This window comes from Anoplophora glabripennis, unplaced genomic scaffold (assembly GCF_000390285.2).
Source record: "Anoplophora glabripennis isolate ALB-LARVAE unplaced genomic scaffold, Agla_2.0 scaffold882, whole genome shotgun sequence".
Classification (NCBI taxonomy): domain Eukaryota; kingdom Metazoa; phylum Arthropoda; class Insecta; order Coleoptera; family Cerambycidae; genus Anoplophora; species Anoplophora glabripennis.
The window spans coordinates 124,840-150,340 of record NW_019417079.1 but is presented as its reverse complement, the minus strand read 5'-3'; the positions used below and the strand labels follow the sequence as shown (position 1 = coordinate 150,340).

The 25,501-nt window shown below is 32.4% G+C and overlaps 1 protein-coding gene and 1 long non-coding RNA gene across 2 annotated transcripts in view; one reads left to right on the top strand and one right to left on the bottom strand.

Moving 5' to 3' along the window:
* Positions 1–137: 137 nt before the first annotated feature.
* Positions 138–25,501, bottom strand: part of LOC108912910 (sushi, von Willebrand factor type A, EGF and pentraxin domain-containing protein 1-like) — a 62,828-nt gene continuing 37,464 nt past the window's right edge. The window contains exons 6-8 of the mRNA XM_023455905.1: positions 1,034–1,919; positions 723–977; positions 138–649 (exon numbers count right to left, since the gene is read on the bottom strand). Of these exons, the coding sequence (XP_023311673.1) occupies positions 138–649; positions 723–977; positions 1,034–1,919 (1,653 nt within the window). The remainder of the gene's footprint in view (positions 650–722; positions 978–1,033; positions 1,920–25,501) is intronic.
* On the top strand, positions 16,450–17,244 carry LOC108912912. Its single transcript, XR_001964588.2, has 2 exons — positions 16,450–16,737; positions 16,793–17,244. It is a non-coding gene; the product is annotated as an uncharacterized LOC108912912 (long non-coding RNA).

The following is a 25,501-nucleotide window of genomic DNA, read 5'->3' as shown; positions in this document are numbered from 1 at the left end:
AGGAGTCTCTGAAATATGTCTAATGTCTCGTCACCGTAGGACACCCTTTATATACAGGGTGCTCGGAAAGGACACCTTGTATATTAAACTCGAACTTGGGCGGGCAGAGGCGATGCCACTTGAGCTACAGAACTAGCTTATAAAACAAATGTAGGTATGCTATGTATATAAAAAGATATTGTAGGTAGGTACTTACTTTCTGAGACACAATCTGGTACAACAGATGTTGGTTTCCATGGAATTGTACTATCACATGAAAAAGTTTTTATAGGCTCACCATCAGTAAATCGATATCCTGGATTACATGTAGCAATACACTGTAAACTTTTATCTGCTGGTAAACAATTCAAAGCACCATTATTCGGGGGCTTAAGCTCCCAATCCACACATGGTGTAGCCTGAACTGCCACTTGAAAATAACAAGAAGCTTTATTTCCAAATTTATCTGTTGCTACAACTGTGACATTTTCAAATGCACCTATAGAAATAGTGGCTTTATCTGGAATAAAAGTTATGTGAACCTCTCCTGAAGAATCCGATGCATTTAACCTCCTACGCGTTTCATTAAAATTAATGAAATAACTGTCTTGTCTATCTACCAGTTCAATGACATAACTCTGAGGGCAATTTAGTTGTGGTGGGGTATTATCTACAAATACATTACAATCAAGTACGTAAACAAACTAAAATAAAAAATAATGTGAAAGAAGTCATTTACGCACCTGGAACCGTAATATTAATTTCACAAATTGCTACATTCCCATCAAAGTCATAAGCCACATATTTTACAACTGTATCTTGGAAAATATATACTGGCGTTTTAAAGCTAGCAGGCCGCCTCTCCAGCCTTGCAATACTTCCAGAGTTGTCAACTGCTATTGGTTCAGTGAAATTAATAGGTAGTACACCACCATTGACATCTTTTTGAACAATAATTGGTTGCTGTGGGCAGTTTTGAAATACCGGTGTTTCGTTATCTAAAATATTTAAATTTGATCTTGTTTGATAGGTAGTTGCTACAAATTAGACTTACCCACACATGGAGAATAACCATAATCATAACCTAGAAGAGGATCCGTTTCTGGTTCATCGCAACCCATTAATTCAAATTTCAAACAAGCATTATCCATATAACTTACAATGCCTAGGATGACAAATCTAGCCTGAACGTATTTAGGCAGTGAAATCATTGCCAGTTCTCCATAATTTCCAGGATCACGCATAGTTAAATTAAAATTTGGAAAATATACTACATAGTTTTCATGATCAGCTTGTTTGTAGAAAAATCTTATTTCAGTTGGTCTACCAACAATGTCATTTGTTACAACTCCTTTCACAAGGATCGCTTTAACTCTATAGACCTTTCCTAAATCAACACTAACATATGTAAATGCTTCTTGTTTTCCACACCAACCTGTGACGGAATTCAATCTTACATTTTTTGCCTCATAATTTGGTCTTTCACTGGTAGCATTAATAGATGAATCAGGAATTTTTCCAGAAGCTAATCCAAGAGGACGAACGACTTTGCATTCAGGATCTCGAACACAAGTAATAGGCCGTGGATTAATTAATATAAATCCTGGCCTAATGCAACTGAAAGATACCTCTGAACCCTGCTCATAACTTCTTGCTATTTGATATCCGTCACTGGGACGCCCTGGGTCTTCACAAACTGGCCCTTCACATCGTAAATCTCCAAAATCCCATACACCATTTGCTTGACATCTGACCACATTATCATGTTTACTGCTTTGGCCAGCTAGTTTGAACGTATTTTGACATCCAAAGAAAAAGGAGGATTGGTATTTTGTATCAACATACTGTCCATATTCTGCCCCAGGTGTTGGAATAGGTATTCCACAATTAACTCTAGGACAAGATGGACTGGTTCCACTAAGCCAATAGTCAGGTAATCCCTAGATTGATATAAATATTAATGAAATAGGTATAGTAAAAGTAAATGTACTGGATGTGCAAATATCTCATGTACATGGAACTACCACTAGGGACCAAAGCAACACGATTTAACAAAACTTACTTCTATCCAAAGTTAGCTGCTAGACGTCGATAAAGCCGAGAAATTTTTTTCCAAATAACTACAACGCTAATTTAAATTTTGTATACCAGTTTATTAATATCATATTTTGACATAGTAACTGAAGTAATTACATTTAGAGGCATGGAAAAAATATTTACAGTGGTTTGCACCAGTTGTGGTTAAGTTGTTGTTAAATTTAACTTTTAATTATATCTGAAATTTCTTTGCACCAATAAATTTAACTATAGATTATGAATTAAGCCGTTGTTAAAATTAAGCCATGGATGAGGTTAGTTTTACCTTATTTTGAAATTGAGACTAGAATTTTAATAATATACAGTTATTGTGTTTAATACAGTATAAAAAAGGTAGATTTATTTCCTGAGATTGTTGAAGTAGATGAGGATGACTTGGAAGTTCTTACTTTTATACAGTTTGATGTTCCTCGTCAAATTTATGAAAGAGAAAATCACTTTCACACAATGGATGCAAGTACTTTTAGAAAACGATTTCGACTTACTAAGGAAACGGTACAACATATTTTAGTCCAGATAGAAGATCAACTAGAATATCGATATGATTTGTAAGTAAACATCACAGACATAAACATATTGAAATAAACCATAAATCTATAACAAATGACTTTTTAATTTGTTGCAAATTTTCCAAGAGTGATTGGTGCAGTTGATGGCACTCATTGCAGAATAATTTCTCCAAGTAATGTACTTTCCTGAAAAATATTATTTGTATTTACAGTGGTTTTACAGGAGGTGACGATCCAGAAGTCTTTAGAAATAGAAAGGGCTACTTTTCGATTAATGCTCAATTTATCTGCGATTCAAGATTGCAATATTAAATGTAGTAGCTAGATGGCCAGGAAGTACCCATGATTCTACAATTTTTAATAATAGCCGTCTGAGGCTGGATTTGAAAATAACCAATATCGAAATTGTTTACTGATAGGTAGCTATATGAAAGTGTTTATTATTAACATTATTCATTCTGTATTTTATAAACTTTTAGGGGACAATGGATATGCTAATAAAGCATACTTATTGACAACTTTGCTGCTACCTGTCATAGAGGCTGATAGAAGATATAATCAAAGCCATATTTGTACAAGAAATGTAATCAAAAGGTTGTTTGGTGTTTTGAAGAGGTGTTTTCCTATACTCTCTTATGGCTGCAGATTAAAAGTAGACACATTTTTAACAATCATCATATCCACATCAGTACTTCATAATATTGCATTAAATGTGGGAGACGAAGAAGCACCACCTTTACCACATGAATTGGAAGATCATTTACTTAATCTCCTAATACAAAATGGCCAAATTCCCAATGTTAACGAAGAAGTTGGTGATGAAGTAGCCAGTACTACAAGAGTGGCTTTAATAAATGATTATTTTCATAATCTTCCAATAATTCCAAATATTTAATATACAAAAAGAATGTTATACATCTTAAGTATTAATCAAAGTAAATTAAAAAATAAATCTTTAAAATTGATTTTATTTTGTTGCAGTAAAAGCTACTGTCAACACTCATTATTGCTGATTTTTTAAATATTTCTACATAATTGAACAATGAATCATGTTTATAATATGTAATGTAATGTACATACTAATGTCACTGATAATAAGAAATAATGTAAATAATACAAAATATTATCAACAATATTTATATTTTATTTAACAGGAACTAAATATGTAGTATGAAACATTTTATAAACAAATACTGAAAACAAAGAGTATGAAATAGCTATTGATTTTGATTCACTGCACGTAATGCCGTTATTTGGGCCTTTTTTATCTCCACATTGAGCTCAAGAGCTTTCTTTGTTAATTCAAATTGTTCTTTCTCTCTCTCTTTTCTTGTAGCTGCCGACGTTTTCTCTCTCATTCATTTTTTTCTTCTAATTCTGCTTTTTCTGCTTGCATAATATTTCGATGACATTGCAGCACTTCTTTTTTTATTTCTGCTACTTCTTATATCGCAAAGCGATGTTTGCTATTTTTGATAATTCAGGTCTTCGCCTACTGCTCCACTTATTATTCGCAGAATTGTCTACTCTCTTCTGCTTTCTATTTAAAATAGATGTTTCCGATATGTGAGAAATATGGTCATCAGTACATATATTTTACTGGAAAATAAAAATTATACATATATATATATATATATATATATATTCCACAAAATTTAAAAAATAAAATACATGTTACTTGTTTTTAGGTTGAAATGATCTGGTTGCTAGTATAGCCACTGAAAAAGCTTTGTTAATGCCAGAGATCTGATTCTCAACTATACAAATGTATCTGTTTTAGCCCTATTATTTATCTTTACTGAAAGAGATCCGTAAAAAGGAATATTTAGAGTGGTCAAGAATGAGCCATAAAATAAATGAGAGTTTTGATAAGTACCTTACATATTTAACCGACATTAACTCCTCCTTTTTACTTTAAAACTATTTATTTCACTATTTCGTAATTACATCTGAAGTTTCTCCATTTTCCATTTCTAAAACAATTATTTCACTTTCTATTCCATCACATTCTCCTCAATTACATATTGGTCTGTTTTTGTCCTTCCTTCACATTTGCAATTGCAGAAGTGCAATTACTCTAAACACATTACAAATTCAGTAAAAACATTTATTACTAAATATGAATACTTACATCGCCATCAAATTTATTTTTCAGTCCACCAGTTTTGTTCATTTCACACCTCAAATTTCATGCATATTTGCGTGTCTTTCTTTTTATTACTGTAAAATCTTTTTATAACATCCACAGATCTATAAGTTGATGATGTGGAATTGAATTCTTTTTCTAGATATCCACGCATCCTCCTTGGATTTCCATGAGCGGACCCCAGTTTCTTTGTTCTCAATAACATGTTTATATTTTTTTATTATATTCAGAAGATAAAGTTTTTCTTCAGTACTAAAATTGGAGGAACGTGGACGCTTTATTCCACGATTTTTGCTCATCTTGTGGCTTTAATAATCATTGGATTTCAAATTTTCACACGCTGCTAATAACCACAATAATAACTTTGGCAACAAATACGAAAAGAAATCGCAATATTTTGTGAAACAATTGTTTAAAATAATTTTTCAGGTTATGATGCAGACAATATAGCCAATAGAAAATGCAGATTTCACAAAAACCCTGTAGTCAATTGTAGCCAACATATGCTACTTAATTTTAAACCTCAGTTTGTTAAGTAAAGATATAATACTCGCTGGTGCAAAGTCTTTCATGTTTAAACCATAATTAAAGTTAACTTGTGGTTACTAAATCCAAAAGTTAATTCACAACGGTGCAAACGGCTGTTAGACCCTTAAGACGAGGAATTCTGCCATCACAATAACCTTGGCGCTATTTGTACCCTACTTCGAATAAAATTGTTAATTTATATTGTGTCCCAAGACACTAGTTTTGAGTATGCTTGTTATTTGTTCTTCTAAACAACATGTGTCGCTGAATTAGATCGTGATTCCTTATTGGGCAGTGCTTGCGTTTTCTTACTTTTTATTTTTAAAATATAAAATTTAATTCAAAAATTACATTTTTCTTGTTTTTGAGGAGAAATCTAGGTATTGTATCATCGAAGGCAGTATAAAAAGCACCAAGTTGATCTACTTTAGTAAAAAATCGTTCAATGATAGAACAGTCCTAAAATTTTAACACCCCATATTTTCGCAACGGAACATTTTTAGACCATAGTTTATAAAGCAAAGTATCATTAATTTTCCATGTAGAATCACACCCATAAATAATCACATATCATTGCGTTTTGCTATTTCGTAAATATCTTAAACACCCTTTACCCAATTTTGTTGTAATTTGGCAGTGTCATTTGTAGTGTTAAGAGGAGAATTTAACCCTATTTTGATTAGATTTATTAAGTCCAGTGGCGAAAAAAATGTACGCTACTAACTTTTTTGTAATTTTTATATATTTTTTGGATTAAGCAACTAAAAATACTACTTTTTCGTCTGTGTTTTTCGTACCTTGATTAATTTTTGGAGAAAAAAAATAAAATCCACTTAATTGCATATCCCTGGACCAATCAAGAAACATGGGGAAAAATAGGAAATAATTAAGGGTTGCCTTGTAAAACTATTACAGCCTTTGATTAACAACTTGACAGCTGTTGTCAAATTATTAAGCAATTAATTTGTAATTTTTATAAAAAGTATTTTTCGCGATTATTTTTCGAATTATTTTTGGTCCAACATGGTTCAGTTTACTAATAGTGAAATGCCAGATATGGTTTTATGTTAATTCAGTTATTATTTTTCCGCCATCACTTATGGGCCGAAAACAAAATCCACACGCCTTAATAGAAAATTATTTTCAAGAACAGTTTTCTTTTAATATTTGGGTTGGAATTTTCAGTGACCACCTCATTGGGCCTAATTTTTTTCCACATAGAGTTAATGGGGAAGAATACCGAAGGTTTTTAGAATTTGTTTTACCTGGACTTTTAGAAGAAGTTCCAGTCTCGAAAAGATTTTGTATGTCGTACATGCACGACCGCACTTTAGTCTAGTGGCGCCGCAAGTTTTTGAGTGAAAATTACCATAACCGTTGGATTGGCAGAGCAGGCCCACAACCACGGCCTCGCCCGATATGAATCCCCTAGATTATTTTCTCTGGGGACACATTAAAGCGTTGGTATATAAAACTCCTATTGAAAGTGAAGAGGATCTATGAAATAGAATCATTAATTCATGTAACAATAAAATATACGCCAGGTATTATCGGAAGAGTGCGTAATTCAATGATGAGGCGGCTAGACAGTTGTATTGAAACCGAAGGGGGCCATTTCCAACGCTTAATTTAGTAAAATTCGTTTGTTTAGATGTTAAGAAATGTATCTAATTTAGTGTTTATTTGTTGTTATTGTTGTTGTTGTTACAGATTGTAAATTATAAAAAAATGATAATTTATAAGAGAAACCTTTCCCCTTGTTTCTTGTGTGGTACAGGGATATGCAATTAAGTGGATTTTATTTTTTTTTTTCAAGATACAAAAATGTTGTATTTTTAGTTGCTTAATCCAAAAAAATATAAAAAAGTTACATAAAAGTCAATGTACGCCACATTTTCTTTTGTCAAAAATATTCGTTAAGGTACCGGTCGGGACGCCACTGGTCTTAATAAATCTAATCAAGTTTGAGTTAAATTAGCCCCTTAACACTATAAATAATAATAATATTTATTATCCAATAGACAATACAATTAATTGTATAGGAACAGTTACAGTCAATTCTTACAAACTAATACAAACAAAAACAAAATAAAAATAAAATAAACAGAATAAACAGAAGTCAGGTAGCAAAGTACTCGTCCAATGTATATATGCATTTTTCAACCAAAAATCGTTTTATAGCTATTTTAAAAGATCTTAACGTAACACATTTTTTAATTTCTGCATTCAAATGATTATATAATATTAGGCCTAAACAGTTAGGTGAGTTATAAGCAGTGGCGGCCCGTGGGTTTGAATACAGGGGGGGGGGCGCATTTTGAAAAGAAAAATTTTAAGGAATTTGAAGGTCATTGTGTTTTGCAAGTACCCCAAAATGAATACTGTCAGTGTGTACAGTAGCTAGTTAGATACAATGCGAGAAATAAAATTCCAACGTGTGGGGCTGAAGTGGATAATCGATCAACCAACCCAGTTAGGATATAATTATGTAGATTACTGTAATAGTTCATTCTGTATAGTTTTTGAAGTTCCTTTAAAAACATGGGCATCACTAAGATGTTTATCTAAAACGGGATCAATTTTTGCACTATAGTCTATCAGTTCTAAAAATACCCCTTTGTTTACCGAGTCACTTTTTTTATTATGTCCACGAAGAGAAAGGTTACATGTACCACATAGTTTTAAGATATTTAAAATTTTTGAAAGAAGCAATCGATTTTTCTTAACTGTTTCGTTATGACTATTTACTATTTATTTGTTCTGCATAAGCACTATTTAAACAAGAAGCAATATTTACTCTTCCTAAAAGTAAAAAACTCACCAACTTATTTTTGTGTTTAGGAGAATTTTCATGTTTCTTAATTTTAATTTCTAAATGTTTCAAGTCAGAAACTCCAGTTTTCGTCCAGTTTTCTTCGCCTCCTCCAAACAATAAACATACAAAACAAAAAAATCTATTTGTTTGGTCACAACCACACAACCACAGGGTCTTATCATAAATGTTTTTATCAAATTTGCGAAAGCCGGCCCACTTTTTGCACTCTTTCTGCACCTCAACTAAATTCAACACTGGCGTTGGACGTCCGTTATTTTTCAATTCGACTTTTTCCTCTAAACTTAAATTACTAATAACAAGTTTTTTTATTTCACAAACCCTCATTTTAAACTTAAACTTATAAAATATAATGTCTTAAAAAGCGCCAAAGCAAAAACAAAACACGTATAACCACACTCAGTGATACGGGTTACTGCCTCATGGAGTCCAAAACAAAGTACGCGAGACTATCGTCGCCTATCCCCTCGACGTGCCAATTTATCCAATCATATGTAAAAATATGCTTGCATGATGGACTCAAGATTTCACAGTCCGCAGTGGAGTGGGGATTGTGCGTGCGGTCAAACATAACTCTTTGGTACGATCATAGATGGCAGATGGCATTAATCTGAGCTACGTTCACGCAGTACATGCACTTGCACGTGTGTATGCAAATTTATTCTTATTTATAAAAACATGTACACATTTCAAATATAAAAAGTGCTGGAAGTGTTAGGATTTTATACAAGGTAAAAGTACCTTTACAAGTTTTTTTAGATGGTAGGCCAAACATACATCTTAAAATTCTTTTTTGAGCAATAAAAACGCTACCAGCATGGGACGAGACGACGAGAGTCTCCAAAAACAGATTCCGTACCTAAGACGTGACTCCACCTGAGCATAGTACAAACATATCAATTGAACAATATTTAAAACGCTTCGCAAATTTTTTAATTGGTAGGACTCTTTATTAAGTTTTTGAATTAAACTATCGCATTGTGAATGCCAAATAACACTGCCAAATTACAACAAAATTGGGTAAAGGGTATTTAAGATATTTACAAAATAGCAATTTTTTTCAAAAGTCCTGTGTCTTGAAAACGAAGCATATGCGGACCAATGTTTATATGAACTTTTTGTCTTAAAATCACTCAAATAATCGTCTGTTGAATTTATTGTACATACTTAATTAACACCCTTAGCTAAGAATAAGCTTTAGTAATTATCATTGCAATGAACTGTCTAAATATTTATCTAACAATAAAACTATTAAACCGCTGTCGAATTTTCTAAAATGTATATAAAAAACAAAAAACAATTCTAGAAAAAAACTTTCATCTGTCAGTTTCAATACGATATAAATCAGTCAGTTTACCGAAATAATAATTGTCGCAATTCTTAAATAGATATACCTATCAAATAAATAAATATTGTTACATTTATACACATGAATAAAACGAAATATAAAATACAACAAGTAGATAATATGTAACATAAAAGTAAATATAATATCGGGTGTCCCAAAATTCACGCAACATTTGAATTTTGCGCCATTTATGTGGTAATGTATTATTGCCAACGAAAAAAAAGACAGCGTGACATATGATTATTGAAGATGGAGCGCTACACGAAAAAACAACGGGTTTTCATTGTTGAGCAATATTTTAAAAATAATAAAGGTTTGACAGCTACAGTTCGCAATCTTCGTACAAAATATAGTCGGAATAGTGATTTAACATCTTCAACTGTGAAGACATTAATTATAAAAGTCAGAAAGACTGGATTAATTAGTGATTTTAACATTCTGACCATCCTTCAATAAGTATACAGGGTTCTTCACGGTAAGTGGCCTATTAGACGTTTCAGAGGAACCAAAGATAATATGACTCTGAAATTTTGTTTACGGGGGTTATCAGATATGTTCTCTTCAGTGAAAATAATGCCATCAACGTAGCACTTCCGATTATACCGGAAGTAGCTGTCAACTTCTTTATTTTAAATGGAACACCCTATATATTATTGCATTATCGACAAGATAAATTAAAAATAATGCAAAAATGTTAAAGTTTCCCTCTACCTAAATCCAACCGTTTTCGCGATAATCGTCATTTTACAAAAAAAATTGACAAATGCAAGCGTTTCGAAAATTCCTTATATTTTTCTTCGTTCTGGGAGCTTTCACTTGCTTTTCCGGATACACAAAGAACATAAGATGCACTACCTTCCGCTTTCAAAATTACCTGAAGAAGATTATACTAAATGTCTCATTTTTCACGTTACATTTTGAAAATTTAAAACCGACAAAACTGTTTAAATTCAAATGGAACACCCTGTATTTTTCTGCATTATATTATAGAAAATCAAATTCTCTTTTCACCGATATAGGCATTGTAGGGATTACAGTTTCAATCTCCTCAGATATTTGCGGTTTACTTACATTTTCAAGAATATTACGTTAAAATATCATCAAATGTCCCTTGAAAGGTTTGGTACTGTCATTCAGTATTCTACAAGTATCAAGTATTTGCTCGGCAAGGAAAATGCAAAATAATTATTCTAATGAAGATATTTTGATTTTTTTTATATTCATTCACCGTGAATCAAAATTATTAGCTGTATTTCTATTTGGTACTTTGCAACTGAAACAGAACAATTAATGAAATTATTTCGTTTGATTTTCTTAGAATTTTTCTTTAATTTTTAATGTTGTAAAGGTTTTTAAAGAATAGCAAAGACGATAAATAAGATAATTTCAAATAACTAATTATAAATTTTTGATATTTGGAATGAAGTTGAGAGGATACTATAATTCAAAAGTTTGGTTACTTCACATTTCATTGTTTTCTTAATGAAAAGATGCTTATTTGTTCTTTATTGTACTTGCAGTTGCTAATAATAGTATTCCAATGGAAGGAAATTTTATTAGGTATTATTTTTGTGTAGATATACCCCCTCATTATTTAAAAGATGCAACAAACGTGAAGCAATGCACTTTATTAATGTAATTATCAAAAAAAATTAATGTTCTACAAAGAACGCTATTGTACGTAGATGGCCGAGTTTCATTCGCGTCCAATTCTTCAAATTTAGCAAAATACCAAATCATAGAAATGCAGCTGATTCATGGTGAATGTCCATCCCATGGATATAAAACAAATTCAAAATATCTTCATTAGAATAATTATTCTGTATTTTTGTTGTCAAGAAAGTACGTGATACTGAATGACAATACTAATATTTGCCTTTCAAGGCACATTTGATGATATTTTAACGTAATATTCTTGTAAATGTAAGTAAACTGAGAAAATTGAAACTCTATCCCCTACAATGCCTATATCGGTGAAAAGAGAATTTGATTTTCTATAATATTATGCAGAAAAATACAGGGTGTTCAATTTGAATTTAAAAAGTTTTGTCGGTTTTAAGTTTTCAAAATGTAACGTAAAAAATGAGACACTTAGTATAATTTTCTTCAGGTAATTTTGATAGCGGAAGGTAGTGCCTGTTATGTTATTTGTGTATCCGGAAAAGCAAGTGAAAGCTCCCAAAACGAAGAAAGATATAAGGAATTTTCGAAGCGCTAGCATCTGTCAATTTTTTTGTAAAATGACGATTATCTCGAAAACGGTTGGATTTAGGTACAGGGAAACTTTAACATTTTTGACTTATTTTTAATTTATCTTGTCGATAATGCAATAATAACCTATAGGGTGTTCCATTTATAATAATACAGCTACTTCCGGTATAATCGGAAGTGCTACGTTGATGGCATTATTTTCATTGAAGAGAACATATCTGATAACCGCCGTAAACAAAATTTCAGAGTCACATTGTCTTTGGTTCCTCTGAAACGACTAATAGGCCACTTACCGTGAAGAACCCTGTATATCGTTCCATGTCAACCCGGACATCCTTCTCTCTAAAAATAAAAGTAAGGAAAAAATACGTTCAGTACCTAACTTAAAATGATCTATCCATGGAAAATACCCCAATTTAATAGTAAACTCTACGATTTTGGACATGCTGAATACGAATTTCATATTCTTATAAGTCCAAAAGTGGTAGGAATTAGTAACGGATATCTTTGACCATTTTTATGTATTTAAACCATATCTCACTGGAAAAAATGGTTTTATTTGTCTAAAAGTAGCTTCTTTTATGTTTTTTGACGTACTGACTTTCAGCTATTGGATTATGTAGTCTAAGAAAATTAATACAATTAAAACGGGCCATTTTTTGACCATTTTTTGACATTTTTTATCATCTTTCTCCGGAAAAAAGAAGCTGATTGTTAACATACTGACTTAGCTTTTTGTTATCCTAGAAACTAATAAAATGTGGATGATGAGATCTGAGTATTTTATTTTACGATTTTTTGGCATTCTTTGACCACATCTCTGGTAAAAATGATATTTGTCTAGAAAAAGCTGTTTTTAAATTTCTTGACATCATAATTTCGCTTATTGGGATCTTAAAGTACAAATAAATTTGGTTTGTAAGAACTGGCCATTTTTTGACAATTTTTTGGCACCTAGGAAATTAATTAGGAGGTTCAAACTACTAGGGTTCCGATAAATTAGGCATTTAGGCAATTAAAAGTAGATATGTTAGGTTTACAGTTGTTAGATTTGATGTTGATCACCTTAGGCTATGTTAGGTATGGGGCTTGATGCCACAAAATGCCAGAAAATGCCAAAAAAATTGTAAAAAAATGGCCAGTTCTTACACCCCAAATTTATTTGTAATATCCCAATATAGGAAATTATGATGTCAAAAAACATAAAAACAGCTTTTTCCAGACAAATATGTTTTTTACTGGAGATGTGGTCAAATAATGCCAAAAAATGGTAAAATAAAATGGTCAGATCTCATCACCCAGATTTTATTAGTCTTTGGGATAACAAAAATCTAAGTCAGCAATCATAAAAATAAATTATTTTTTCCGGAGAAATATGGTCAAAAAGGTAAAAAAATGGCTCGTTTTAATTGTCCTAATTTTTTTAGACTACATAGTCCAATAGCTGAAAGCAGGACGTCAAAAAACATAAAAGAAGTTACTTTTTAGACAAAAAAAAACTTTTTTCCAGAGAGATATGGTTTAAATATCAAAAAAATGGTCAAAAATGTCTGTTACTAATTCCTACCACTTGGACTTTAAGAATATGAAATTCGGATTCAGCATGTCAAATTCGTAAAGCTATGCACTGAATTATAATTTTTTTTAATTTCTAATTATAGTCATTATTTGTGTCGCCTTTTTGAATTTCGAAATTTTCCTAAAAATGGTCATGGTTTATTCGAAAGCTCATGAACACTTTGAGACCTAAAACGTATTTTTTCCGTGCTTTTAATTTTGGAGAGAACGGTGTTCCGGTTGACATAGAATATACATACAGTGTAGGAAAGTGCCGATGGTCTATCACAAGTTACGTGAGAGCGATAAAGGAAGACATAGAAATACATGTGACGGACAAGGATGGATAAAGTGAAGGCGTTTCATAGTCACCCTTTCACAAATAAGTAGGAGACGAGCGCATGCTATAGGCCAAAATTTTAACTGAGCGACCGGTCGTCGTCCTCAGATCAGACAGAATCAGTATTCAGTATGTCTATGAACTTGGGATGCTTGTGTTGTGTCGTACTACTCGTATTAAGACAACGCAAATTCTTACGTACATTTAACTATTTACAATTATTATTCATACGCTTAAAAGTGTACGAAAATAATTGCAACTATTTTCCTCTTTTGTATTTATTTATTAGCCGGCCTGGTAGAAAGTAATACAAAAACTCTAAAACATAAATAAACTTAAAACTTATTGCCGTAAAAAAGAAATAAAAAATTATGGTTTTTAATAAAAAATAAATAAAAATGTATGGTTTTTAATAATAAAGAAAGCAAACATTTTCCTTTTTAATTAATAAGTTGTTCAAAAATGTCCCCCCTTTGTGCCTCGCAATATCCTAATCTGTCATAGTACTCGCTTCTTACGCGTCCCAGCATTTCAGGGGAAATATTATGTAAGACGTCAACAATTCGGGCCCGTAAATCGACTAAATTACTTGGCCTATCATGTAAATGTCCGTAAATGGTCTGTTTTAAATGCCCCCAAAGGAAGAAGTCGTTGGGCGATAAATCTGGGGATCTGGGAGGCCATGGAATAGTGCCTCTTGTACTAATAACCCGCTGAGGAAATGTGGTTTCCAAAAAGGTGATTACCCGACGTGCATTGTGAGCGGGACAACCGTCTTGTTGAAACCACACGTCCTCAAAGTTGATATTTAATGCTCGAACAGCCGGAATAATTTCGAGTTGAAGCAAAGTTAAATATTTGTCGGCATTTAGGTTTCCATTTATGAAAAACGGACCAATCACGGAATTTCCTAAAATACCTGCCCAAACATTTAACTTCTCAGGGTACTGTGAATGCACAGGAATACTCAAGTGATTATTTTCCGTAGACCAGTAACGAGTTGTTTGAGAATTGTAGGACCTATGAAGAGAAAAAGATGATTCATCAGTAAACAAAATATGGTTTAAAAAGTTTTCGTCCGAATCAACTTTTTCCCTCATAATTTCACAAAACTCGAGACGTTTTGTTTGGTCTAAGAGAAATAGCTCTTGAGTTTCTGGTACTCTGTAACACTTATACCCATTTCTCTTCAAAATATTTCGCACTGTTCGTGCATGCATATCAACTTCTTCCGCGATTTGGGTACTACTACTACTACACTCGATTCCACAATACCGCAAACAGCTGTTTCACGTGCTACCCTGGCCTCGGGCAATGGCCTGCCGTTGGCAGGTTCGTTGGAGTAGCACTTTTTGCAGGTATTTACACACCCCGACGTCTCAAATCTGCGAACGATTTGATAAATCGTCTTCACCGCAGGGATTGGCCGATTTTCAAATGAAAATGCAAATCGCCCAACGACTTCTTGGGCACTATGGGATGCATAAAACCATTTAACTGTTGCCACCTTTTCCTCCGTTGTATAAATCAACATAGTAACAACAAATTAATTAAATGAGGGAATATACAAAAGGCATGCATTACTTTCTACCAGTACAGCTAGAATGAGATTGAACTTTCAGGCAGTGATGCCAGATGAATTCGATACATAAACGCTAGTTATGCTTTAAAAAATCCCTACATTTCTACAAATATCTAAAATATTTAAATTTCTTGCACTTAAGGGCCGGTTTTACGGCCCTTACGGCTAAGTGTAGATTTATCTAGAGAATAAGTATTCCGAGCATAAAGTTATCCTACGATTTAACTGGCGCATAAGCCACCGCTGTTTTACAACTCTAGTTTTGTAACTTTCTATTCCCGAATAAGTATTCCAAGAATAGTGGAAAAATATTTGAAGTTGGTAGCACAAATTTGTTTTGCGCACGCGCCAATTATGTACAAGCTTTATAGTTTGACAATTCAACATAACCTCTGAACTTGTTGCTTCTTTAAACCTCGTGTGGCTTCCTTGTGTATTTGTTGTTTAAATTTTTGTGTAAGATATAATCATTACAATCAAAGAATATGGATTCGACAAAACGCATCCGTTGTTCTAATTTTAGTAGTAGTGAAATGGATATTTTGTTGACTCTCGTTGAAGAACACAAAAGAATAATTGGTATGTATCATTAACATTTTTATTAATAAAGGTAAGCAAGTGTTAAATTTATAACTTTACTTTTAGAATGCAAGAAGACAGATACAGTGTCAAATCGTGATAAGGATGCAGAGTGGGAGAAGTTAACGAATAAATTTAATGCTGCTGCAGGGTCTGGACAAACAGCAAAGCAACTGCGTATGAAGTGGGACTCTTGGAAGACCACAACGAGGAAAAATTACAGTTTAAAAAAAAGTAGTTTGTATAAAACAGGTGGTGGCTTTAGCAATAATAGTTTTGACAATTGGGAGGAAAGGATTTTAAGTGTTGTGTCCTTTTGATTCAAATAATACAGGTGAGGGGTAGACGATGGATAAATTTAATTAGTCATTGGTAAAATATGCTAATAAATAGTATTATAGTGCCTAAGATTGTAAATATTAAAACGTTTTCAAAACAAAATATTTGAGATAGAATATTATGAAAGATTTTCTTTTTATTTCAGAATATGAAACAAATTCAGTTTCTACAAATGCTGCTGTTTTTCGTAATATAGTGCAGGACATTGGTTGTGAACGTGACGACTCTGTATGTGAGGTCCGTATAGGGAAATAATAATAATAATAATTGACAACTTTGCTTATATAACTTCTTACTGCTTATAATAGATTATAAGGACAGAACCTTACCAGAACAATCTCTGCAAATAAACGAGCCACAGCCCTCCACTTCGACTCAAGTGCAAGAGATGTCCGAAGACAAAAACAAAGAAAATGAAATTGTAACAAAGAAATTTTAAAGTATATCTTTTAATTCCTTAAACAATTCTATCACAATATATAAAAAAAAGAAGGAATGCCTTGTAATATTTTTTTCTTACATCATGAGCCACTTATGTACGAGTTATTTTTAAAAATTAATACATTTCTAGGATAAATGGAATCAGTGAAATCCTGCGCAGTTAAAAAAAACAATACATCCCGTATTACTGACAGGAGCTGTTGAAACTAAGGAGTCGCTACCCTCAACACCTGCTTGCTCAGTGTTAAGTAAATTTGTTATGCTTTGTTTTAAATAAATGATTAATATTTGGATAATTTTTAGAACATATCGATTGTGTTCCCAAGTCAGTTCGTAAGCGAAAATATAGAAGTACTACAGAAAACACTGTCAGCAACAAACATGAAGTCCTGTTGGATAAAAAAATTGAATTGGTCTCGCTGCAGATAGAACTTCTCAAAAAAGAGCATGAAATGAGAAAAAAAAGAAATGCAGAGAAACATGAATTGGAGATGACAATTTTAAAAAGTAAATGTCAGTGTGAAAAAATTCACTGTGAATATATACTTGTATTAAAACGACTTACGTCACGGATGATGTCATGCAGTTGTTCATTCATCATCTTTTGTAATTTAGTTTATTATCAGTGTAAACTTGCGTTTCTTAAATATTTTGATAAAAATATGTATTACTCATTTGGTCATATGTATCTATATGCTTTCATATGTTTTCATGTTCATTCAAATATTGTTAAAAATAAAGATAGTTTACTCTTATACTTCAAATTTATTTAGTTTCTAAACACCCTGCACGTAGAGGTTAAATTGTTCATGACAACCTTATCTTAAAAAGACGCATCAAAAATGCTTTTTCTGTAAAATTAAATACTTATTGGTTTATATTACAAAATAATTTAAAAACGTATGTGGTGTATATATGATTTTATTTAATTTTCCTAATTTACATTTTGCAGTAAATTCTCAGTGATTCAGGATTAAATTATTTCTGCGCATATTCACAAAATTATGTTCATTTGGAATTTCAATATTTTCATCATCTTCATTATAATAGAGTGCATGATCCATCTCAGTCATAGGTAACTCATTATTTCCTCTAATTGCAATATTATGTAATACTGCAGTAGCTACAATAATGGCTTGTGATTTTGGTAACGATACACGCTTACCTAAAGATAAAATAGGAAGCCTCCTTTTCCAAACACCAAAACACCGTTCCACAGTATTTCTAGTGCGTATTTGGCTTTCATTATATAAATTCTATTCTATTCCTAGATTAAAAGAAAGTTGTAAAACCAGTTTCTCCAAGTTATCTCCAGAATAATCTTATTCTTTGCTTATTCTTTACTTGTAAAACCGGCCCTAAATTGAAGGAATTAGTGATGTACTTATACATGGTTAAAATTCCCTATTTCCCCAATTTCAAAAAAATCGGTAGATCTGGCGTCACACTGTCGAGGGCTGCCCTCTGTACAAATTGGAATTGTACAAGTAGTGTCAAATATTACAGAAAAGGCAAACGACGAAAACAAAGATGGTCGCTGAATTACAAGTGGAAGTGGATCTTATTTGTGGAAGGGCGAAACGGGACGCCTTCATTATAGCCATCCTTCTTTATCGCATGGATTTCTATGTCTTACTTTATCGCTCTCACGTAACTTGTGATAGACCATCGGCTCTTTCCTACACTGTATATTAATTAAATTAAATTAAAACAAAGTACGAGAATGTATATAACAAAGTATATAAACCTAAACATGTACCAAACCAAAAATTTCTTGAATCGACGGGAATTATTTTGATCACTTCCAACTGATTGGAAACTAGTCTGTTGTTTTCTATGATATTTGTTGATTCTTCGAACATTATTTCGCAAGAGCGCCAAATATTTATTAAATGGACTTTCACTGTAAATAATAATGTTGAACACATTTTCACTACATTTCGATAGTACTTAAAATAAAACTACCCAATTATATTTGATGAGAATCTGGTGTTTTTTTTTCAAACAATTAATATAATAACACAGCCACACATAAAAAAGTCTCATATGGTTTTGACCAAACTAGTATTTTCTATAGTATTTTGACGCGCTGATAGGTTTAGAGGTTGCACTTTGATTGTCAGCTAGCTGTTGCGTATGATTTATATGAGCAAATTATGTTAGGTTTGGGGTTCGCAGCTCCGAGAGGGTTGTGTAGGACATAGTGGGGCAGGTTATGCTAACATCCAAAGATTCGTACATTCCTGTTTTAAAAAAGTCATCCTTCTGAAGACGCGTACATTCGTACACAAAATCAACCATATTGGATCCTGGTTCGTCATATTGGATTCGCCATGTTGAATTTTGCAATTTTGAATTCAAATTCGTGATTAGCGAACCTACGGATCCCTATGGATCCAAAATAACATTAATCTGAAACCCCTACATACCAAATTTTTCATGATTTTATTAATTTCTTGCATACCTTCATTTCTAACCGATTTTTTTGAGTTTAGAAAAAAATGAGTTGTGCTGTGTGATTTTTAAAGGCGGATTTGGATTCAGCGAGCCTAATTACATATAGCTATGCTAGGAAATATGAAAAATATTTTTTTTTTATTTTTTCTCATACTTCGTTTATTTTTGCTATTTTTGACCTACTTTTTGAGGTTAGAAAAAAATGTGACGTGTTAGTGCAATTATGACAGTGGATTCGGATTAAGCGCGTCAAAATACCATAGGATATACTAGATCTGGCGTTTTATTAGGAGCTTCATATTCCATAGAATTTACATGAGCAGGTTATGTTAGGTTTGAGGTTCGCAGCTTCATCAGGAACTGTCTTTGCGTATGATTTAGTTGGTTAGTTGTTAACATCCAAAGATCCATACATTCAAAGGTCCATTTATTCCTGTTATAAAAAAGCCATTCATCTGAAGATGCATACATGCATCCATAAAATCAACCATATTGGATCCTGGTCCGCCATATTAGATCCGCCATTTTGTATTTGTAATTCTGAGTTCATAGTCGTGATCAGCAACTCCCAGAACCCCCCAGTATCCAATTCGAGATTAATCTGTTGATTGGATCCGGCATGTAGAATTTTGCAATTCTGAATTCAAATTCGTGATTAGCGAACCTAAAAATGCCCACGGATCCAATATAATATTAATCTAAAACCCCTACATACCAAATGATTTCATGATTCTATTCGTTTTTCGCAAACCTCGATTTCTGGCCGATTTTTTTTGAGGTTAGATAAAAATGAGGTATGTTGCATGATCTCTAAAGGTGGATTTAGATTCAGCGAGCCCAATTACATGTAGCTATGCTAAGAAATGTGAAAAATATTTTTTTTGTTTTTTCTCATACCCCTTCGTCTATTTTTGCTATTTTTGACCTATTCTTTTGAGGTTAGAAAAAGATGTGACGTATCAAAATACTCTAGAATATACTAGTTCGGTCAAAACCATATGACCTTTTTTTCTGTGTGGCTGTGTAATTATAGTCTAAAAAATTATAAAACGCATATCACATACAAAACACAAATTGTAAGAAGTAGCATCGCTATTTAATGGCGGGCGGGTGCAGAGAGTAAGTATTGCAACATAAAAACTCTGCCGGCCGACAACGTAAACGCTCTAACCTCTTCGAAATTGATTTTTCGACCGGTTGACTTTGAGGCGAGTGTTCAACTGTAATATTTTTTGTTGTTGTTTTAAACACGCCAACTACAAAAAATTAATAAATATAGGTACTTCTTTTAAGCAAAATACAGATTTTCTTCATCCGCGTCTTCGAAAGTAATCTGTTGGGTTGGAGGGCATTTGGAAATCTATTTTTATATTCCGTCAGTGCTTGAATAGATTTGGAATTGCATTGACAGTACAACACAAACATACTTTTCAATATTTGAAGATACCATTACTATTCAAAATTACAGTCTTTCAAATCACAATGAATTGTAACAATTTTCAACCCCACAGTTATGTATGACAACTATATGTACATAATTTGTCAAATGATAACATGATTGGGGTAATACATTTGTTTTTATAGCGTGCTACACAGCTACTTTGTCTGTACAAGAGCAATGTTGAAAGTTTAATTCTCTAATGTAAACACCAATAATATAATAATGTGATAAGAAAATCTATATTTTGCTTAAAAGTATATTATATTTATTAAATTTTTTGTAGTTGGCTACAAACAATTTCTAATTAACTTAAGCAACATGAAAATGTTTACTTTTTTTTATAATAAAATTATGAAAAATGTAATGTAATGTAAAAACAAATAATTTTTTGTGGCTATAGTCTGCTATGATATTTTTTTTGCCCGTATAGAAAGCGCAGCAAATTACATACGATGCTTCAAAAATCTGTTTATGCCAGGTGAAAGGTATCAATTTTACCATAAAATTTTATTAAAATAAGTTTTCTCTATTTCTGAAAAAAGTTAAACAGCCCTAAACTTTCGGTACTTTTCCGGTTTTTTTATGATTACTCTTAAAGTTAGCCATGGATCTCACATATGTTTTTACGATCATAAAGGCCGAAGAAAATGCAACAAAAAACATTTAAAGATTTTTAAAGTGTGTCGTATATTAAGCGACATCCATAGGAGTGACCCGCTTATAGTAGACAGCCTGTATATTCTTTATTAGTTTTCCAAGAGTAATAGTAAATGGGTCACAGAAATCTACTGTCACGCATGAAATGAACTCCAATTGAGAGACACGAGAAGCTGGTAAGTTGGCGATAAATGGCTACAATTAATAATAATTTTGAGATAACAAATATTGAAGTGTTTGAACACCTAGATGCAAATTTTCACGATGAGTTTTTCCAATAATAAGATTTCTTAAATGACAATATCTAGGTAATATAGCGGATGTTTTTTTCCAACACCAACGGTAGAATAGAACTCACTAGTTGACCATCGACTCTAAGAATTCCAGTTTCATCAAGAAAATGATTTAGTTTACGAAGAAGTTTAGAATTAAGTTTATTTTGGAGAATCCTATCAATATCATTTTAAAAATTTTTATGGTGAGAGTATTCAATGCAAATAACTAAAGCTTGCTGAAGATCAAATAAATTAAACAAACCAGTTTTCTTATCTGTGGGATTCTTTCAATTATGACAAAATCGAAGACAATACGAGAAGATGCATTTAATTCTAGATAATATCTTTCTAAGAGGTAGAAAAATGGCTCAGTATCAATTACAGTTAGCTAGAATTAATTTTCGTTCTTCGTCGAAAACAGAAGATGACTGGTCATCTACTTCACTCACTGGCCAAAGGTAAAACTTCGTTTGAGCCAGGAAGGCTCCGCCCATACAAATGGTCTACTAATTATTCTGCAAGGTTTTCATCAGAACGTAAATGGCGCCAAATCGTTGGAATAATCCTTTCTTGAATGTGACTTACACGGTTAATAACGAAGTTTTCCAACAGTGTGGAGATGATTTTGCTCAGGATAATACGACTGATGAATCAGACCAAGCTAAAATATTATTGAATTTAAGTTTACCAAAATATACTTTTATGAAGAATTCAATTAGATTCGAAGAACTGCCGCAGACAGTTCAAGACATGGAAGGGAAATTCGTTTCAAAAAGTTTGGCGCATCCAAACCAAATTATAAATGCCATCAGAACTAATAAATCTAAGATAAATAACAGCAGTGTGACCTTTCTCAGAGAGTATGAAGTTGTTGTTTGTACTGATTCCAACAGATTATTACATCATTAGTCTGATCCCAGTTTAACTCGCATGTCTATAAATGCCGGATAAAATATTTGGCAAAAAAACGACAATGGAGTTAAAAAGCCAAGAGGGTCAAATATACGAGCTAATTCGGATAAGATTGAACATTTAGTGCACGATCTTTCTGACATATTATATGATAATTGATCAGATAATGGAAGCCGTTACAATCTTAACATTTTTAGACCGAAATCATCAAAAGAAATATATTTTCTACAAGTGTTGACTTGTCCATTTTCGAACCACCAAACCCCCACTCTCCAATTGAACCAATCAATAGAGCATTAAATCAGTGATTTTATAACAAAAATGCTAGTAGCAAACGAAATGTGCCATCATATAAAAGACAGTTTGTAGATATACATATGCTTATTAGTCCAGTTGGTAGAGGTTCGGGCTGTGTCAAACCTTGATAACCCGGAAATAACTACACAGGCCTACTTTAAATGATGAGTACAATAACAGGCTAATTAATTAGGCTGACAAAGTATTTTATCAGGAAAAAAGTTATTAACAATTTAATAGTGAAAAAAATTTTTTTAGTAGTTTTCTTTAAATAACAGCGGGATGACTTTGTACGAAAAAATGCTTAGGACATGATTTTGTTCGTAATAAAAATAGCTACAAAATGGCAGTGGTCCCATTACGAAATCTATAATAACAAAGCCGTGAGATTGAAAAAACGGTATAAAACGTAAATTTCTTAAAGTTGCTGTAAAAATGTCAATTACAAACAAAAAGTAATAAAACTTTCGAAAACTATAGTTCAATATATATACAATAATGAAAAAAAGCCGAAAATCAGGAGAGCAAAACTTTTTGTTCTATAAGGTGTTATTCATTCATCGGCATCTGAAACTCGAAACTTTGCCAAATTTGTTCGAAACTTTGCTGACACTTGAAATTTGGTACACACATAGTGTAAATATGCAGAAACCAAAAGCAATTTGCAAAATTCAAGTATGTTAATTTTTGCAGTTTTGGCAAGGTTTTATACATCACCCTAGTTTTAAACGTCACAGTTTTTTTTAATTTTTGGAGGTATATTTATGTATAATTATAAAATATTCCATTACGGTAGATTAGCCAGCACAATTACCTACAATTTAAAAAAATATATATTCTCATCGTTTAGATCCTAAGCTACTTAACACTTTGCGCCTGTTAGTCGTACTCGTACATTATTCAACATATCAACATAAAACAAAAACGTACGTGTGGGGTAAACCTTTAACTTTAAGTAAACAATTGTTTAAATTTACTGTNCACGTTAATCAAGCATCCCGAACCGTGAGAGGCAAGGGGACTCACGTTAATCAAGCACCCTGAATTGTGAGAGGCAAGGGGACTCATGTTAATTAAGCATCTCAAAGGGAACATAAACCTACCACCTCCACGCCGTTGTTCCTGGATTGCGCTAAGAGTAGAATCAAATCATAAATACATCTAAGAGCTGGATTGGTGAAATATTGACGTTTACAACATAAGAGCTGGAGGTACTCTTAAACTTGTCTAATTAACAGGTAATTGACTTTCGATCGTTGGAATTTTGAACGTTGAGCCCATGAATACTTTGATTCTCCTCTTTTTTCCGAAAACTTTAGCGCAATTTACCGAGAGTCAACTTTCATATGAATCCTGCTGGTTCTTTTAAATGATTGTAAGGGAATGTAAGATGAAAATCGAGTAAGTGGATATCATTTTTTGTAGTCATTTTCGGTTTCAGCATCCAAAAAAAGAAAACAGAAATACGCATACATCTTAATTTTGTACGAAAATTTAAAATTTGACCCCATTCAGGGGTGCTAGCGGGAAAACGGTTAATTGAATCATTTTTTATTGTCACATTCGGTTTCAGCGACCCCAAAAACCTAAGAATAGTGGGGTCTACCCTCTGGTTCATGAAATTATTTTTTTGTGTGCGTGTGTAATTTAATTTAAAAACTAAACATGTTTACATGTATCTTTCACTATGAAAAAGTAAAAGAATCATTTTTTCAACATTTCTATGGTTTGGATACCGTCGAACTGATGGTGATAGTCGTCTAATCGTCTCTGGAATTTTTTGCCACCCCCCAATTTTACATAATATATAAGAATGTAATGCAGTATGATATGTTTAAATGGGGATATTAAGCTGTGCACAGAAATTAATCGTAATAATAAAAATGTTATTTAGAAATTTTACGAATGCTGTAAGTCTGTAAAACTAGAGAAGAAAAGGTAATTCCTCATTAAACAGATTCTCTAAACTAAAAGGCAAGTGAGAAAATTAAATTGTCCTGCATAGTGGTAGCTTTTCTTGAGCAGTGGTAACTTTTCTTGAGAAGCATTTTTCACAATTCGATTTTTCTGATTGTACTAGTTTTGTTAAATCTGTCAAGCTAACACTATTCTTTCATTACATTTTGTCCAGGTTATCTTCCAATATCCCCCCAGTTTCTGTCGCCTCTGGAGTACATCACCTCCCCCTTCAACAACCATAATGGGTACAACTCCGGCGACCCCTGTGAATTCCTTAACCAGTTCTCTTCCTCGAAATACTACAGTTCTGGTACCCACAACTGTTATAGAGATCTCTGACATTTAGGGACAGTTTCACAATGTTAGCACACTGCCAGTTAAGCAAGCTTTAAAACAGAGAATTGGTTAGGACTACCCCACTCTCATTTATTGTTATCCATTCATGGTTTAGGAGATANATTGTTAATAACTTTTTTCCTGAGAAAATACTTTGTCAGCAAATTAGCCTGTTATTGTACTCATCATTTAAAGTATTCCTGTGTAGTTATTTCCGAGTTATCAAGGAAATGTCACCAACAGTAACTTTTCGGCCTCTGTCGACTGGACTATATATGTTTCCTACTCCAATTTACCATTACTTAATTTTTTATAAACATATAATAAACGTAAACGTGTAAAAATGGTAATATTGCGATTTGCGGCGAAAGTTGACGTCAATGAAGAGTATCTAATACAAAAGTTATAGATTTGTATAGGTTACTTTTTAACATTACCTCAAAATTTCAAAGAAAAATGTGCTAATTTTTTTCGTTTTTTACTATTCATTTCCACAAAAATAATTTCATTTTGAGGAAACTTGGTGAAAGTATACCTTTCTGTGTCTTAAATAACCACAAATTTTTTTAGATTAAAAAATCAAGAAGTTTCCGAGATATTAATTTTTTCAAAAAAAAAATCTATTTAGAAAAATCATTGTACAGAATTCTGCCGGTGCTATATATACATATATATATA